We start from the raw sequence: 16,590 nt of genomic DNA on the forward strand, positions 1-16,590 counted from the left end.
AGTCCCTGCAGGTGTTTAGCCAAATCCTGAACCGACACCATGATGGAACAGAAAAATCTTTCCTTAGAGAATTTGCAGGCTGGACTTACTGTTATGTTCTGCTACCAGAGCTAAGGAAAGAGAGGAGATCTGTCCCTACGATAGAACTCAGCTGAATCCCTACGATGTAACAGGGAACCTGATCCTGCGATCAGACCTGCTAAAGTCCTAAGCTAGTCTGTACGGAGACCTATAGATGTGGGGAAGGAATCCCTACAAGTACTAAGGACTGGGAGGAAAATGGGACACCTCCTAACAGAAATAGTAGCAGACAGACGAACAAACAAAATATATAGAACATAGAGGTCCGTAGACCAAGCAAACTAACAGAGTTAGATACAGAGCACAGGCTAGCTAGAAAGTAGTTATACAATGAAGTCCAGCAAAGCCAGAAGGGCGGAGCAGGATTAAATAGGCCAACAAGGTCATGTGACCAGCAAAGGAAAAAACCTAAGAGCAAGGTTCTAACAGCCACCTTCATGACTGGCATGGGACCTTCTCATCTCATCCTACAGTAGACCAGCGAGATCCTGAGATCATCTGCGATCACATGAGGTCCCACGTATTTCCCATCTAATCTGTACAATTTTAGTAAATCAGTAGACTCCAATAACATTTTACCTTCCGTCCCCTATTCACCAATAGTTACATTTATCCTTTTCATTACAAAAAAAAGATGTTCTCATATTTGCAAAAATACAAGTGCCGGTGTAAATCTCATCACCATAAAATCAAAGAAAAGATATCTGAATGTCTGTTCTACTTGAAGATCCATCCTTAATGGAAAAAAAGCGTTCCTATTATCCCAGGGTACAAGATGTTTCAGGACATCCCCGGCCGCGTCGATCACTGTGATTGCAGCTCTTTTGAATTTCTTTTATTCTGCTCATTTCGGGCCGTACCAGAATGTTTTGTATTGTTTTTGTCTCATCTTTTATGTTTTCCACAAAAGTCTGGAACGATGAAAGAGATTTGTTTTTTCGCTCGCAAGCCACTTAAAGTTGCCGATCATTACAACGCTTAGTAGCTGAAAGTTTCTTCTCCACTTTTATTAAAGTGGATCAAAAATATGTTACGGCTGTAAAGGGGGCTTCTAACCGATCCAGATCCTTTAGATGCTTACATTACTATGATGTCTTACCAAAGCTCATCTACTGGTCATAGCTGCACCCACTAAGTATTGCTCAAAGTGCCCGTTTTCGACTAAAGAAATAAGCCCTATCCAATTTGAAAAACTAAAAACTTTTTATTGGGAGTGACGACTAAATGACGCAGCGAAAGGGCATCGTATTAGGCTATGTGCACACAAAGCGTTTTTGATGCGTTTTCCACCCCAGAAACGCTGCAGAAACGCTTGTTAATAGGTCTGCCATGTATAGCAATGCTAATCCTGATGTGCTGTGCACATGATGCAGAAATTTCCGCTCAGGATTAGCATTGCGGAAAAAAAACGCAGCATGACCATTATGCCCAGCGATTCCTGCCCATTGACTTTAATTGAAATGCAATAAATCTGCAGGTATAATATTTATACTTTCAGATTTGCTGCGTTTCAATTAATGAAAATGAGTGTGAAATGCTCCGAAAACGCGGTGCGGGTGGTACCCGGGTCAGGAGAGGAGGACTATAACTCCTCTCATCCGGCCGCCGCTCCCGCTAATAACAGCAAGAGCGGCTCTGCTGGGGGGAGCAGTAGTTCTCCTCAGCAAAGCCGGGAACCACCCGCAGTGAAAAAAAGGAAAAAAAAAAATCCATATACTCCTCTGTCCTGTGGCCCCCGGTGTCCTCGGTCCCGGCGATCCTCTCCTCCTGGCGGCCGACGGTATACTGCGGGAAGCACACTCGCTCCCAGCAGCATACTGTGCTTCCAGGACCTGCGGTCACGTGAGCGATCAGCTGAGCGCTCACGTGATCTCACTATGGGAACATTCTGAAGAGCTTTCCCAGGGTGATGGTGATGAGAGCTCACCGGGGCTGATCAGCTGATCTTCAGCTGATAAACCCCAGTGACCTCCTGCAGCAGCAATGTACACTGACAGGAGTGATTTTACACCCCTGTCAGTATACACTGCTGTCTTCTACAGCAGTGACATCAGTGATTGCTGATGTCACTGCTGTAGAAGTGACCCAGATCGCCGTGGGACACTCGTTGGCGGTACGTGGACTGCGTCGTTGACAGCGGACAGGTGAGAAATATGGTTGTTTATTTTACGTTTTTTTCGGAAGAAAGGGGTGATATTAATATTGATATTATGAGGGGCGATATTAATAGCTGCGGAGGGGGCTAGTATTCATGGCCCTTTCCCTGGCTATTAATATCAGCCCGCAGCTGTCTGTTTTGCATTTTTTAGATTTTATAGGGGGACCACATGTCAATTTTTTTCTGAGGTCCCCCAGTAATCTAGCCAGTAAAGGCTAAACAAACAGCTGTCGGCTGATATTAATAGCCAGGGAACATTGTTTGCTAATGGCCCCTTCCCCGGCTACTAATATCCGCCCCCAGCTGTCAGCTTTCCCTCTGCTGGTTATAAAATTGACACAGGAGCCGACACCATTTTTTTTTTTTTCATTTTCAGCTCTGTGTCCATGATCCGGACGTAGCAGCGCTTTGGGCGCATAGTTTATGCAAATTACCGCATTCAATATATTCTAGTGGTCAAATTTCTGTTATGGAGACTAGTGACTCCACAAGAGAATTTGACATGCTGCGGTCCTGAAAGACGCGCCACATGTCAGTGTCCGCGGGTGATTCGCAGCCTCTGATGCACGCATAGTGGACATGGGATTTGTAGAAATCCCATCCATTATGCTGTAACATCTGGACGCTGCGGGTTTGACGCTGTATAAACACGCAGTGTCAATCCTGCAGCGGCTCCTGACCGTGGCCACGTACCCAAACTCACCCGCAGCGTGTCAATTTCTGTAGCGGACACGCTAGTCTCCGCTGTAGATTTTGACCGATTTGAAGTGTCATTATATGAGGTGGATTCACATGTACCGACAACAAAAGTACGGCACCGCGTTTTGGACACAACAAAAATACGTTGCGTCCAAAGCGCTGCTGAGTGCTGATCGGGGAGACCTAGCGGCTAACGCACATGCCCCCTTAGAAGACTCTGAAGAAACGCCCAGTTGGACTACAAGCAGAGATTTCACACACTGCGCTCCAAAAGCAACAGATGTGAATATCTCTGCAATGGAGCGACGCAGTGCAAAATGGAAAAGAGCAGCAGAATCAGGGGAGCTCAGGGATTTTTATAAAGTAACTACATTTTTTGAGCAAGTGACAGGTCTTCTTTAAATGGGTTTCCACAAAAGGAGGAATAAAATTATTTAACGGCACTGCCCAGTTGTGTTTTTTTGCAGGATTGTCTCAAAAGGTTGAAGGCTATGCAAATTTTACTTAAAATGGTAATTTCTATGATTTTTTTGGTGACTGAGCTTATAAATTGGGATTCAAGGGCATGATATATGATGGCACTAGAGGGGGACTGGGAAGTGGCCATGGGCTTAGATCGGACTTTGCTATGGAACTTTAAAAGACGCAGATTCAAACAAATATCACCAGAGCGCCCCAAGTGTCCAGACCCTGTACTTCCTATATAAAATAGGGTCTTACCACCATCCAAGTACCCACTAGAATAAATGAACCACCGGTTGAGAACTTTGGTTTAGGACTGGCTCATAGGTTCCACTTCACACTATTTTCAGGCATGTGGGGTCTATGGCTTTAGTCTTTTTGGAACTGTCTATACACCATTTTGACACATTTTTTGACTTCTGGACTTTCCAATGGAGGCTTTGATCAATGGACCTTCCATCGAGACCCAATTTATAAGCTGGTTTTAGAAATCAAAAATTTTCAACCACAGAAGACATCCAACATTTTAGAAATTTTTGAAAGCTGAACTGGACCATAATCATACGTTTTCCTCTTGTTTTATTCCATAGTTTTTATATTCTTACTTTTCCCATTTCCTTTATGTCTCTCTTCATTATAAATGTTGACGTTGGAGTCTACTGTTCTACTTAGTGTAGGAGGGTTTTTCTTCTCTGATGATTGTCAAACTTTTTGATGCCGACAATCAATTCTCTCAGCTGGTTGCCTTCCTGTCGTCTCTTTTTGTTTTCTGTCGTTCTCAGTCATTTGTTTCGTTCCATCACCATTAAAGGGAGAGGTTTTTTTGTTTTGTTTTTGCTTAAATGCATGTATTTGGGGCTAAAAAAATCATTTTTGCAATTCGCTTTCATTAAAAATGTTGCACCGTTTTGCTTTTACAGGCTCTTTATTTCCCTGGACATTTAACTTTGATGTGGTCTGTGGTTATAAATCGGCTGAGAGGAACTAACAGAAAAAACATAAAAATGTTATAAACAGACCGTCATAGCGAGTTCACTGACAAGTTCTCTGTTAACTCTGATTCCTGTGATGTGTCACTTACTAGGCTGTTTCAATAAAATCAGTGTTTTATCAGCAGGAGATTATCACTACAGGACTAAGTGTCTCGTGCCTCCTGGTCCAACCTCGCCCCCACCACTGATTGGCAGCTTCTAGTGTGCATAGGAAGAAAGCGGCCAATCAGTGGTGTGGGCGGGGTTATGCAGAGCTCAGCATTGCTAGATCTGCAGCAGAGAAAACTGTGATTATATCACAACTGCTGCACCCAGTAAATTAAGTGATACATAGCTGGAATCAGGGTCTCTATCCCTACATCGTGCTGACAATTCCCTGTAAAATTTCACTCTGCTTGGATTTTTTTTTTTTTTTTAACAATTTTCAGTACATTCTAAAGTAAAAATGTCATTCAAAACTACATCTAGGAAAAAAAACAAGTCCTCATGCCACGGAAGAATAAAAAAAGTTCTGGATAAAGGGAAGGAAAAATGCAAAAACGAAGAGTTAATGAAATCCGATCACCTTCTATCGAGAATTTCTCCTGAGTTTTCCATTCATAAAGAATATCTAATGAATTTATATAGGATATTATTCTGTTCCTCCACGGAATATAATATTCTATGTAGAGAGCTGCGGTAATCCTCTTACAAGGCTGACTTTTTCTTATACTCTAGTCACTTCCAGAGCTGCGTTTACAATTTTGATAGTGTCCTGTAAGCCAGCGACTGAGCATGTGTGACCACCAGCACTCAGCTCTTTAGGTGGACTTGCACATTGCTATACACTTTGACCACCAGGTGGCGCCATGCTATGAAATTAAATGTCAAAACTCTTCACTGGATCCTTTTCTAACATGTATATGGTGAATACTATTTATTTTTCTAATGTATTCAATGAATGTGATATTTAATGATGGGGCAACCCCTTTAATATTCCCTTATAGAGCATGAAATACATTTATTTCTAACACAGAGCTTCAAATCACCCTGCAAAAATAAATTATACATTTGTAGTCACCTTCAGCCACCACTAGAGGGAGCTTAGTACAGACTGAGTTCAATGTGTAAGTTGTATGCAGTGTGCTCCCCCTAGTGGTGGCTGCAGGAAGTCATTAATTTTATCATGTCTATGCAGAGGATTTGGAGCTTTGTATCAGAAAAAGATATTATAAAATATATAAGGACTGATTTATGTCCCTTTTAAGATGTGAGATGCAAAATGGTTTTCTAGGGTTAACATTTCCTTTAAGAAAGTGTTTAAATCAGTTTTGTAAGAAACCGAGAATAACTTGTTTCTTTAATATTTTTACTAGAGATTTTTTATAACGATTTTAGCAATAAAAGCCACTTTACAGTGTTTGACATGTTTCTCCACCGTAATCAAAAACCCATTTACCTCAATGAGCCTTCTCTACTCGCAATGAAAAGAATATTAATCTTGCAAAAAGTTTTATTTTAAATTCCATCCGACCAGTACAAAAAAGAGAATTGATTCTGCCCATCCCCCTCCAACAGCCCATAGATTACAATGGGAGTTTTGCTGGGGTTTTTCTACTCTTCCATTGTATTCTAATGGCAAAGAAATGGTGTATTGATTAATTAAAAAGAAGCAAACTTCAATTCTGTAGAAAACTATTAAGGAGAACAATTTATAGAGAACGTCATCTAATGATTCCTGCATAATACAAATGAGTGGTAACTTTACATTGGTATCTATGTAAAAGACTAATGTAGTCTGCAACAGTCAGCAACATAATACAGGATAAGTAATGTATGTACACAGTGACTGCACCAGCAGAATAGTGAGTGCAGCTCTGGAGTATAATACAGGATGTAACTCAGGATCAGTAATGTAATGTATGTACACAGTGACTGCACCAGCAGAATAGTGAGTGCAGCTCTGGAGAATAATACAGGATGTAACTCAGGACCAGTAATGTAATGTATGTACACAGTGACTGCACCAGCAGAATAGTGAGTGCAGCTCTGGAGTATAATACAGATTAAGTAATGTAATGTAGCCCAAAATGTCCCCACTTTTAGAGATCATTGGCTTCTGCGGGGCTCAGCCCCCTGGTGAAGATATCTCAACCCTTTCCCCTGCGACTCCACATATGTTCTACCATTACTGTCCAGTGGACCCCCGATGTGTGCCGCTCCTTTGTAGAGACTGGTCAGGGTGTAAATGATTCCACACAATCAGCATTTGCAGTTGCTATTGCGGGGTTACATGTGCATTTACCGGGTTCAGCACCGGACAGCTCCTAGGGCTCCTCCTTCCAGAAAGCTTCGTTTTCCACTGTAGACTGAAGACTGCATGGATATAAGTAAATATTTAGGGCCCTTATAAGAAAGTCTGATCCATAGATCCCCCAATGGGCCTGTGACAGATTATGGGGACGAGCACCCCTAATCTTCAGCTGAAGGCAGGGAAGTGATCCTCCTGCGGTAATTTCTACTATTGTGCCTCTCTGTATATAGCATTTCTCTGCAATTATCCCAATTCATCCTAAAATCACTGGAGATACAGACAAGTATTGTGCGCGGGAACAAAGGCCGTAATAATCTGTGAATTCAGCCGGAATATTAAGTGACTGCTTTTTGCAAGATCTGAAATTTTGGTTTGCAAACTCTGCATAAAAACTTCAGGAACTAATCGTAAAAAGTACAACTACATGAATGATATTATTTATGTGAAATATTATGGGGAGTAAGGTGGATATAGGATAGGATAGTGACATTGTGGGGCTATATGGTATCATTATGGCACTATATGATGGCTCTATGAGGATATATGGGGACATTATGGTGCTATGTGATGGCTCTATAAGAATATATGGTTACACGGCGCTATATTATGATATATGGTACTATTTGGTAGCATTACTACTCTATATGGTGACTCTATGATATCATACTGGAGCTATATGGCGGAATTATGTGTCATAGGCGACATGGGGTTACATGGGGGGCATGAGAGATGGCATTAGACGTCATGGCACAGGGCAGCATTATGAGGTTGGACTATGGCGTTATATGGCTATATCACTATATCATGGAATTACGAGGACATCTGTAGGCTAGGAGATAACATATGGCGGCATTGTGATGCAATAGACGGCATAAGGTGCTTGATGACAGTAGATATGGCGCTATATGTAGATGTATGAGAGGTGATGATGAGAAAATAGGTCGATATGGTGCAATTTATGGCAATATGGTAGCGTTATGGGGCATTTTGAGGCTAATTGGTATATATGTTTGTTGACAATCACTCCTAATATGACAAAGACAAAGATGAAAATCACTAAGAGTCGGGAGGTTCACAAAATGAATGAATGGGCAGAGGGAAACGTAGAAAACTCATCTCGGTCGACCATTGCATGTACGCCCTCAACGTTGTCCATTTCTTGGTGATTTTTAAATTACCTGAAAAGCACATCTGGAAATCCCAGTCTGTTGTAAAATCTTAGGCTGGGAGATACCTGGCTGATGCAGTATAACTACATTGTGTCTTGGTGCTGTGCTCAGTCTCGCCATGGTGTATGACCTGTAAGATGAAACTTTCTTCCACAACCTCACCTTTGTAGCTGAGTTTGTCTGTTCCTCACCCAGTAATAAACCTTCTACACAGCTGTTTATGGGGCATTTTGAGGATAATTGGTATATATGTTTGTTGCCCATCGCTCCTTAATATGTCTGACAAGGAAAAAGATGAAAATCACTAAGAGCCGGGAGGTTGACAAAATGAATGAATGGGCAGAGGGTAGAAACCTCATCTGCGTCTACGCCCTCAACGTTGTCCATTTCTTGGTGCTTTTTAAATTGCATGAAAAGCACATCTTGAATTCCCAGTCTGCTGTGAAATCTTAGGCTGGGAGATACCTGGCTGATGCAGTATGACTACCTCTTGTTGATGTGCTCAATCTCGCCATGACCTGTGTCTTCAACAACCTCACCTTTGTAGCAGAGCTTATCTGTTCCTCACCCAGTATTAAATCGCTGTTTCTTTTAATGACTGTGTTTCAACCTACAAAACCTAGAAGAATTGATGAAGGCGAAGGACAGTCACCAAATATTGCTGGAATTTCTATTTTTTTTTTTTGTTGATCATTTACTTTGTTAATTGATAAAAATAATTTATTATTACTTCTATATTTGACAGTTTTTTTTTTTCCACACCTGCCTAATACTTTTGCTCAGCATTGTGTCTCGTGGACAGGGCCGGCCACGTGCTGTCATGAATGGAGCGGCGGCTACATCTGCTTGCTGTATTTCATCATAATACAAGAAATACTTGTATAAAATTGCCCGGTAATTACCAAGACAGCGGCGGAGCGGCGGCTCTAGAAACCTCTTCAGGACTATAATTATCTTTTCTGTCCGCGTGAACTATGTTTAACCCTTTCTAGGTTGGATGGAAATCATCATCTTGCTGATATTGTAACAGATCCTCCATCATCATTATTATGGCCTTGCAATGGGACTTCCTGATTCATGAATACAATGCCAGAACGACAGTGAAGACTGACCCGTAGTAGGTAGAATGAGATCTCTTTAGCACAGTATTGGTGTAGTGATACTATACACCGTATGCCAATATATATATATACCGCTATATATGTTCACAATATGAGGTCTCGCTATGCACAGCTCATATATTTTCCTTTTATTTTAATACAAAAGTATGCAGCGGAGCTTCACAGATCAAATAGTTATCATTTCTAAAGACAAAAAGCCGTAGTCGTACAATAAAAGCCCGCCTCTTCACCACGCGCTTCGTGCGGCCTTTGTTACACGGAGATGGCGGCGCTCCTGCGGTGACAATGTACAAATGTCACGAGTTCTGTAGAAACTGCAATATAATTGCAAAAAAAATGTCCTTGATATTGACACAATATATAAATGGCGCGCACGGCATACAGTCATCGCGTGCGCGGGATCGGCTGCAGTCGAGTACACGAGGCGTAAGATTTACATTCTCTTACTCACCAGGGATGAGGGCCAACCCCATCCTGGAGAGTTCGGACCAATATATCTATAATATGACATAAAGGTAACACTGTCCCTTTAAATTAAAGGTCTTTTATTAAAGGTGAATTTATGACTCCCAAAGTGATGATTTGCCCCTCCATAATGACTCCTTACAACAAGAGCACTTAAATAGGTATCCCCATCTCTTATAGTAACAATTGGGAACACAGAGATTATAATCTCATCCCTCCGGACCCCTTTTAACTAGAGCACTTAAAGGGGTACTGTCATCTCATAAAGTGACAATTAGAAACTTGCACTTTTAAGTGTAAAAAAAAGAGTAGTCCCAGTTCATAAATTGATGCCATCACTTCATGACTGATGAAGGCTCAGGTTTTGGGACCCCCACTGATCCTGAGAGCAAAGGGGCCTCAGTACTGGTGTAATGCTACGCACCTATACACGGTGGCTCCTCCTACATGACTGCAGTCTAGCCCCATTAAAGTGAACGAGGCTGACCACAGATCCCTGCACAGACAAGTGGCTGGACGCCCCAATGTGCAAGATAAAAACACCAATGCTGCATTTCCCTAATTCTCTAGATCAATGGCGGTACCAGAAGACCGGCCCCTGCTGCTCAAATACGGCGTGTACTCAGGAGAGCTGGAACATATAACATGCGACCCTTATTAATTCTGCAGTCGTCTAATTGGAGGTTTACTGGGTGTATAGCGCCATCTATAGTTGGCCAGACTATGCGCTACCAGAAACTTCTACTGGAGGGTTTTGTAGTTATCCACAATAGAGGCAGGATACAGGACTACATATGTTAGAATACTTGATACTAAATTGTCTCCCATGCTTGTCAAGGCAGCTACCAGTAGAGGGAGCTCCCTGAATACAGGTTTATACAGTTCACGTTGCATTCAATACTAGGTGTATAAATATGTATGTGGCTGCTCCCCCTAGTGGTGTCAGTATAAATCTGTATGCAGCGAGTTCACCCTAGCGGCGGCTGTATAAATCTATATTTAGTGAGCCCCCCCTAGTGGTAGCTGTATAAATCTGTATGTAGTGACCTTCCCCCTAGTGGTGGCTGTATAAATTTCTATGTACTGGCTGTATAAACCTGTATTTAGTGAGCTCCCCCTAGTGGTGGCTGTAGAAATCTGTATGTAGAGAGCTCCGACTTATGGTGGCTGTATAAATCTATGTAGTGACCTCCCCCTAGTGATGGCTGTATAAACCTGTATGTAGTGACCTCCCCCCTAGTGGTGGCTGTATAAATCTATGTAATGAGCTCCCTCTAGTGGTGGCTGCATAAATCTGTATGTAGTGAGCTCCCCCAAGTGGTGGCTGTATAAATCTGTATGTAGTGAGCTCCCCCAAGTGGTGGTTGTATAAATCTGTATGCAGTGAGCTCCCCCTAGTGGTGGCTGTTTAAATCTGTATTTAGTGAGCTTCCCCTAGTTGTAGCTGTATAAATTTGTATGCAGTGAGCTCCCTCTAGTGGTGGCTGCATAAATCTGTATGTAGTGAGCTCCCCCTAGTGGCGGCTGTATAAATCTGTATGTTGTGACCTCCTCCCTAGTAGTGGCTGTATAAATCTGTATGTAATGAGCTCCCTCTAGTGGTGGCTGTATAAATCTGTATGTAGGGAGCTCCCCCTAGTGGTGGCTGTATAAATCTGTATGCAGTGAGCTCCTCCTAGTGGTGGCTGTATAAATCTGTATGTAGTGAGCTCTCCCTAGTGATGGCTGTATAAATCTGTATGTAATGAGCTCCCTCTAGTGGTGGCTGTATAAATCTGGATGCAGGGAGCTCCCCCTAGTGGTGGCTGTATAAATCTGGATGCAGGGAGCTCCCCCTAGTGGTGGCTGTATAAATCTGGATGCAGGGAGCTCCCCCTAGTGGTGGCTGTATAAATCTGGATGCAGGGAGCTCCCCCTAGTGGTGGCTGTATAAATCTGTATGTAGTGAGCTCCCCCAAGTGGTGGCTGTATAAATCTGGATGCAGGGAGCTCCCCCTAGTGTTGGCTGTATAAATCTGTATGTAGTGAGCTCCCCCTAGTGGTGGCTGTATAAATCTGTATGTAGTGAGCTCCCCCTAGTGGTGGCTGTATAAATCTGGATGCAGGGAGCTCCCCCTAGTGGTGGCTGTGTAAATCAGTATGTAGTGAGCTCCCCCTAGTGGTGGCTGTATAAATCTGTATGTAGTGAACTCCCCCTAGTGTTGGCTGTATAAATCTGTATGTAGTGAGCTCCCCCTAGTGGTAGCTGTATAAATCTGTATGTTGGGAGCTCCCCCTAGTGGTGGCTGTATAAATCTGTATGTAGTGAGCTCCCCCTAGTGGTGGCTGTATAAATCTGTATGTAGTGAACTCCCCCAAGTGGTGGCTGTATAAATCTGGATGCAGGGAGCTCCCCCTAGTGTTGGCTGTATAAATCTGTATGTAGTGAGCTCCCCCTAGTGGTGGCTGTATAAATCTGTATGTAGTGAGCTCCCCCTAGTGGTGGCTGTGTAAATCTGGATGCAGGGAGCTCCCCCTAGTGGTGGCTGTGTAAATCAGTATGTAGTGAGCTCCCCCTAGTGGTGGCTGTATAAATCTGTATGTAGTGAACTCCCCCTAGTGTTGGCTGTATAAATCTGTATGTAGTGAGCTCCCCCTAGTGGTAGCTGTATAAATCTGTATGTTGGGAGCTCCCCCTAGTGGTGGCTGTATAAATCTTTATGTAGTGAGCTCCCCCTAGTGGTGGCTGTATAAATCTGTATGCAGTGAGCTCCCCCTAGTGGTGGCTGTATAAATCTGTATTTAGTGAGCTCCCCCTAGTTGTAGCTGTATATAAAACTGTATGTAGTGACCTCCCCCTAGTGGTGACTGCAGAATTATATGAACTTTCCTACGTTCCTATACAAGCATATTATAGTCATCTTTACAGAAATTTGGCTCTAAATACAGAATTGTGACCATCAGCTCTCAGCGGGGCCCGTTCTGTGTTTCTGCTTCAGTCTAGACTTCTGATCTAACATCCTCCGAGACAACATGAGCAGAAGACTAGAACTGACTGTAGCAGCATATTCTTGACTCTTAAGAAACTCTTTCAGGTCGTATTTCCACTGTAGGAGTAGTTGGCTTCTAAGCTGTCGCATTTTGCAGTTTGGGTTTGGTCACGGAACGGAAACCGACAGCGAAATATAATTGTCTATGTTGTTGGAGTACATCATGCTCAAGGAGGTCTCTTGAGTTGGTACAGAGCATATCCTGACGGAGGGGCTGACCTCGCTGGTGGCATGCCGCTCGCCCCTTCTCTGCTGCTGGCCGGGGCACACCGCCTTTATCAGATGCCTCTTGAAGGTGTCACTTAAGACGATGTAGATAAAGGGGTTTATACAGCTGTTGGCGTAGCCGAGGCTGATGGCTACATTGTAAGCGTAGAGGAATACGACGGTGGGATGCTCCACCTTGAGGTGCACCAGCTGTAGGATGTAATAAGGAGCCCAACAGAGGAAGAAGGCAGAACAGATGGTCACTGACGTTCTCGTGATCTTCTTGGATCGGACCCGGAAATTTCTTTGGGGTAGAGGGACCACCATGCATGAGATATGCTTCTGGATCTTGATGTAGACAACGCAAATGACGAGTAGAGGGATGACGAAAGCCAAGAAGAACTGGTAGAGGGTGTACCAATAGATATCAATGGACAAGTTGGGCAGGATGATGCCGCAGCCAGCATTGCCATCTGGAAGCTCGATGAGTTGGGTGTACATGAAGACTGGGATGATGGTGATCAGAGAACAAAGACACAACAGGAGGATCACCATGGCTGCCGCACAGGTCGTCCTCACATACGAAGAGCGGATGGGGTGGACGGTGGCAAGGTAGCGGTCAACTGACATGGCGGTGAGGATATAGGTACTGGCAAACTGGCTGTTGGCATCCAAGGCGGTGATGATGGTACACATGGTGGCCCCGAAGTGCCACACACCATTGCCCAGTAACTGGTGGATGAGAAAAGGCATTCCAAGTAAGAAGAGGAGATCGGTCACCGACAGGCTCACGATGAAGATGTCAGCGATGTTGTGGTTCCCCTTTGGCTTTTTCGTGATTGTGTAGATGACGATGCAGTTGCCAATTGTGCCCACCAAACATATGATGCCAAAAATGACGGGAAGGACGATACTGTCGTGCTCCTGTCTTCTGCTGAACACTGTAGAGAGAAAGAGGAAATCTGAGAGATAAGGATGATCACAAGGTTTACTCTGCCGGGCAGCGGAATGTGGGAGGGGCTAGACTATGATTGACAGTTCTGCCCTTAGCTCATCATGATGTACAAGATCTCTGCACATAAGGTAGAGGTCCTGTCGCCTCTCGGGACTTGTCTTATAGTCGCCATAAATTCTGGAGTACCTTTTTTTGTAGGACTCTTAAGTTTTAGCATACCTCTGTTAATCCTTCTGGAAATATATTAATAAATGGGTTATACCCTTCCCCTCGCAAATGTGAGCTCTGATTAAAGAGTGACAGGCTGTGTAGAGACTCCCCCACAGATGGTAACACTCCATTGTCAATTTATTAATATATTTCCAAGAAGAATAACAGAGGAATGTGAACTCAATACCTGGATATCCTGTTTGGTAAAATTTCTGGAGATTCTTTTTCTAAAAATCTGAAGTGGCGAATTCATCAAGAATGACGTTTTATACGTCAGTATTGATCTAGGGTCCGCCTCTTAATCAGGGTCCGCCTCTTCATGAAGGCGGGTCTTTCTACACCACACCCCTTCCGCTAAGCCCCGCCCGCTGTTGAAACTGGCTAGAAGTCACAAAATTTGGGAGGCAGCTAAATTGTCCAAAATTGTGCGACTTTTCTGTGCAGTTTTTCTGGCGGAAAAAGACTTGAAATTTTTTTTTTTTGTTATTCCTCCTGGAAATGTATGAAAAAAAAATGACAACTGGGTTATACTATCTAATTTGTCAAAGGGGTGTGTCCATACTGCGTGATCACCGATTCGACAAAGGTCCGCTCTGTTGGAGCGCACCCCATGGTGCTAACACCGGATTGTAACTGTAGTTATATAGTTCCAGGAGGAGTAACAGAGGGATGTACGTATGATCCCAATGCTTTATCCCGCATTTCTCACGTTTATTGGGATAATTCCAGCCAGTATGTTGCTCTAGGAGCGCAGAGATAACAGAACACTTCACTTTCTGCAGACGGACCAATTCGCTGGCAATGTTTTCCTGTAAATTGCCTAATTACATCCTTGTCGATGTTCACACACTGCACGGAGACATCTGCACGAGACGCGGACTCAGCGCTCGCGGGGAATGTGCAGAGATCCAGGGAATCGTTTATCATTAAATATTATTAAAGGTCAGACATCACGAGAAGACGCTCACATCTGTGCGGTCAGGGCGGCCGTCTGCTTCCATCGCCTGCACCAGAGACCTGATATAACAGTGTGATGAGACTATATACTGCCCCATACGTAAGCGATCCCTCTGGATACTGCGGGAAGGGGGACAAGGATCTGGATGAAGTTACAAAGCTGAATTAATAATTCTTCAACCTTCAGAGCTACATTTGCTACACATAGCGTGATCTGGTTCTTTCCATTCCAATGGTATTATTGTTACATAAGGCATAATCCTCTATAGGAGTAAGGAATCCAGTGTGCATGTCCATGAGAGTAAGGCAGAATTAAGAAAAAGGCTCTAGAGTATAATATTCGATGTAACTCAGGATCAGTACAGGATAAGCAACATATGTACACACTGACTGCACCAGCAGAATAGTGAGTGCAGCTCTGGAGTATAATACAGGAGGAAACTCAGGATCAGTAATGTAATGTATGTACACAGTGACTGCACCAGCAGAATAGTGAGTGCAGCTCTGGAGTATAATACAGGAGGTAACTCAGGATCAGTACAGGTTCAGTAATGTAATGTATGTACACAGTGACTGCACTAGAAGAATAATGAGTGCAGCTCTGGAGTATAATACAGGAGGTAACTCAGGATCAGTACAGGTTCAGTAATGTAATGTATGTACACAGTGACTGCACCAGCAGAATAGTGAGTGCAGCTCTGGAGTATAATGCAGGATGTAACTCAGGATCAGTAATGTAATGTATGTACCATGACTGCAGCAGCAGAATAGTGAGTGCAGCTCTGGAGTATAATGCAGGATGTAACTCAGGATCAGTACAGGATCAGTAATGTAATGTATGTACCATGACTGCAGCAGCAGAATAGTGAGTGCAGCTCTGGAGTATAATACAGGATGTAACTCAGGATCAGTAATGTAATGTATGTACACAGTGACTGCACCAGCAGAATAGTGAGTGCAGCTCTGGGGTATAATACAGGGATACCTCAGGATCAGTACAGGATCAGTAATGTAATGTATGTACACAGTGACTGCACCAGCAGAATACTGAATGCAGCTCTGGGGTATAATACTGGATATAACTCAGGATCAGTAATGTAATGTATGTACACAGTGACTGCACCAGCAGAATAGTGATTGCAGCTCTGGAGTATAATACAGGATGTAACTCAGGATTAGTAATGTGATGTATGTACACAGTGACTGCACCAGCAGAATAGTGAGTGCAGCTCTGGGGTATAATACAGGATGTAACTCAGGATCAGTAATGTAATGTAAGTACACGGTGACTGCACCAGCAGAATAGTGAGTGCAGCTCTGGAGTATAATACAGGATGTAACTCCGGATCAGTAATGTAATGTATGTACACAGTGACTGCACCAGCTGAATAGTGAGTGCAGCTCTGGAGTATAATACAGGAGGTAACTCCGGATCAGTAATGTAATGTATGTACACAGTGACTGCACCAGCAGAATAGTGAGTGCAGCTCTGGGGTATAATACAGGATGTAACTCAGGATCAGTAATGTAATGTAAGTACACGGTGACTGCACCAGCAGAATAGTGAGTGCAGCTCTGGAGTATAATACAGGATGTAACTCCGGATCAGTAATGTAATGTATGTACACAGTGACTGCACCAGCTGAATAGTGAGTGCAGCTCTGGAGTATAATACAGGAGGTAACTCCGGATCAGTAATGTAATGTATGTACACAGTGAAAGCACTAGCAGAACTTTGAGTACAGCTCTGGGGTATAATACAGGATGTACCACTGGATTACAACAGGATAAA

The 16,590-nt window shown here is 43.4% G+C and overlaps 1 protein-coding gene across 1 annotated transcript in view; it reads right to left on the minus strand.

Annotated features, from left to right (window-relative positions):
- Positions 1–10,739: 10,739 nt before the first annotated feature.
- LOC141161201 (melanin-concentrating hormone receptor 1-like) overlaps positions 10,740–16,590 on the minus strand; it is a 46,613-nt gene continuing 40,762 nt past the window's right edge. Inside the window, exon 3 of the mRNA XM_073645979.1 lies at positions 10,740–13,617. Coding sequence (XP_073502080.1) covers positions 12,578–13,617 — 1,040 coding nt within the window. The 3' untranslated portion in view covers positions 10,740–12,577. The remainder of the gene's footprint in view (positions 13,618–16,590) is intronic.

The sequence above is a fragment of the Phyllobates terribilis genome, unplaced genomic scaffold (genome assembly GCF_046119375.1).
Source record: "Phyllobates terribilis strain yellow unplaced genomic scaffold, ASM4611937v1 Scaffold_9__5_contigs__length_417890890, whole genome shotgun sequence".
Lineage (NCBI taxonomy): Eukaryota > Metazoa > Chordata > Amphibia > Anura > Dendrobatidae > Phyllobates > Phyllobates terribilis.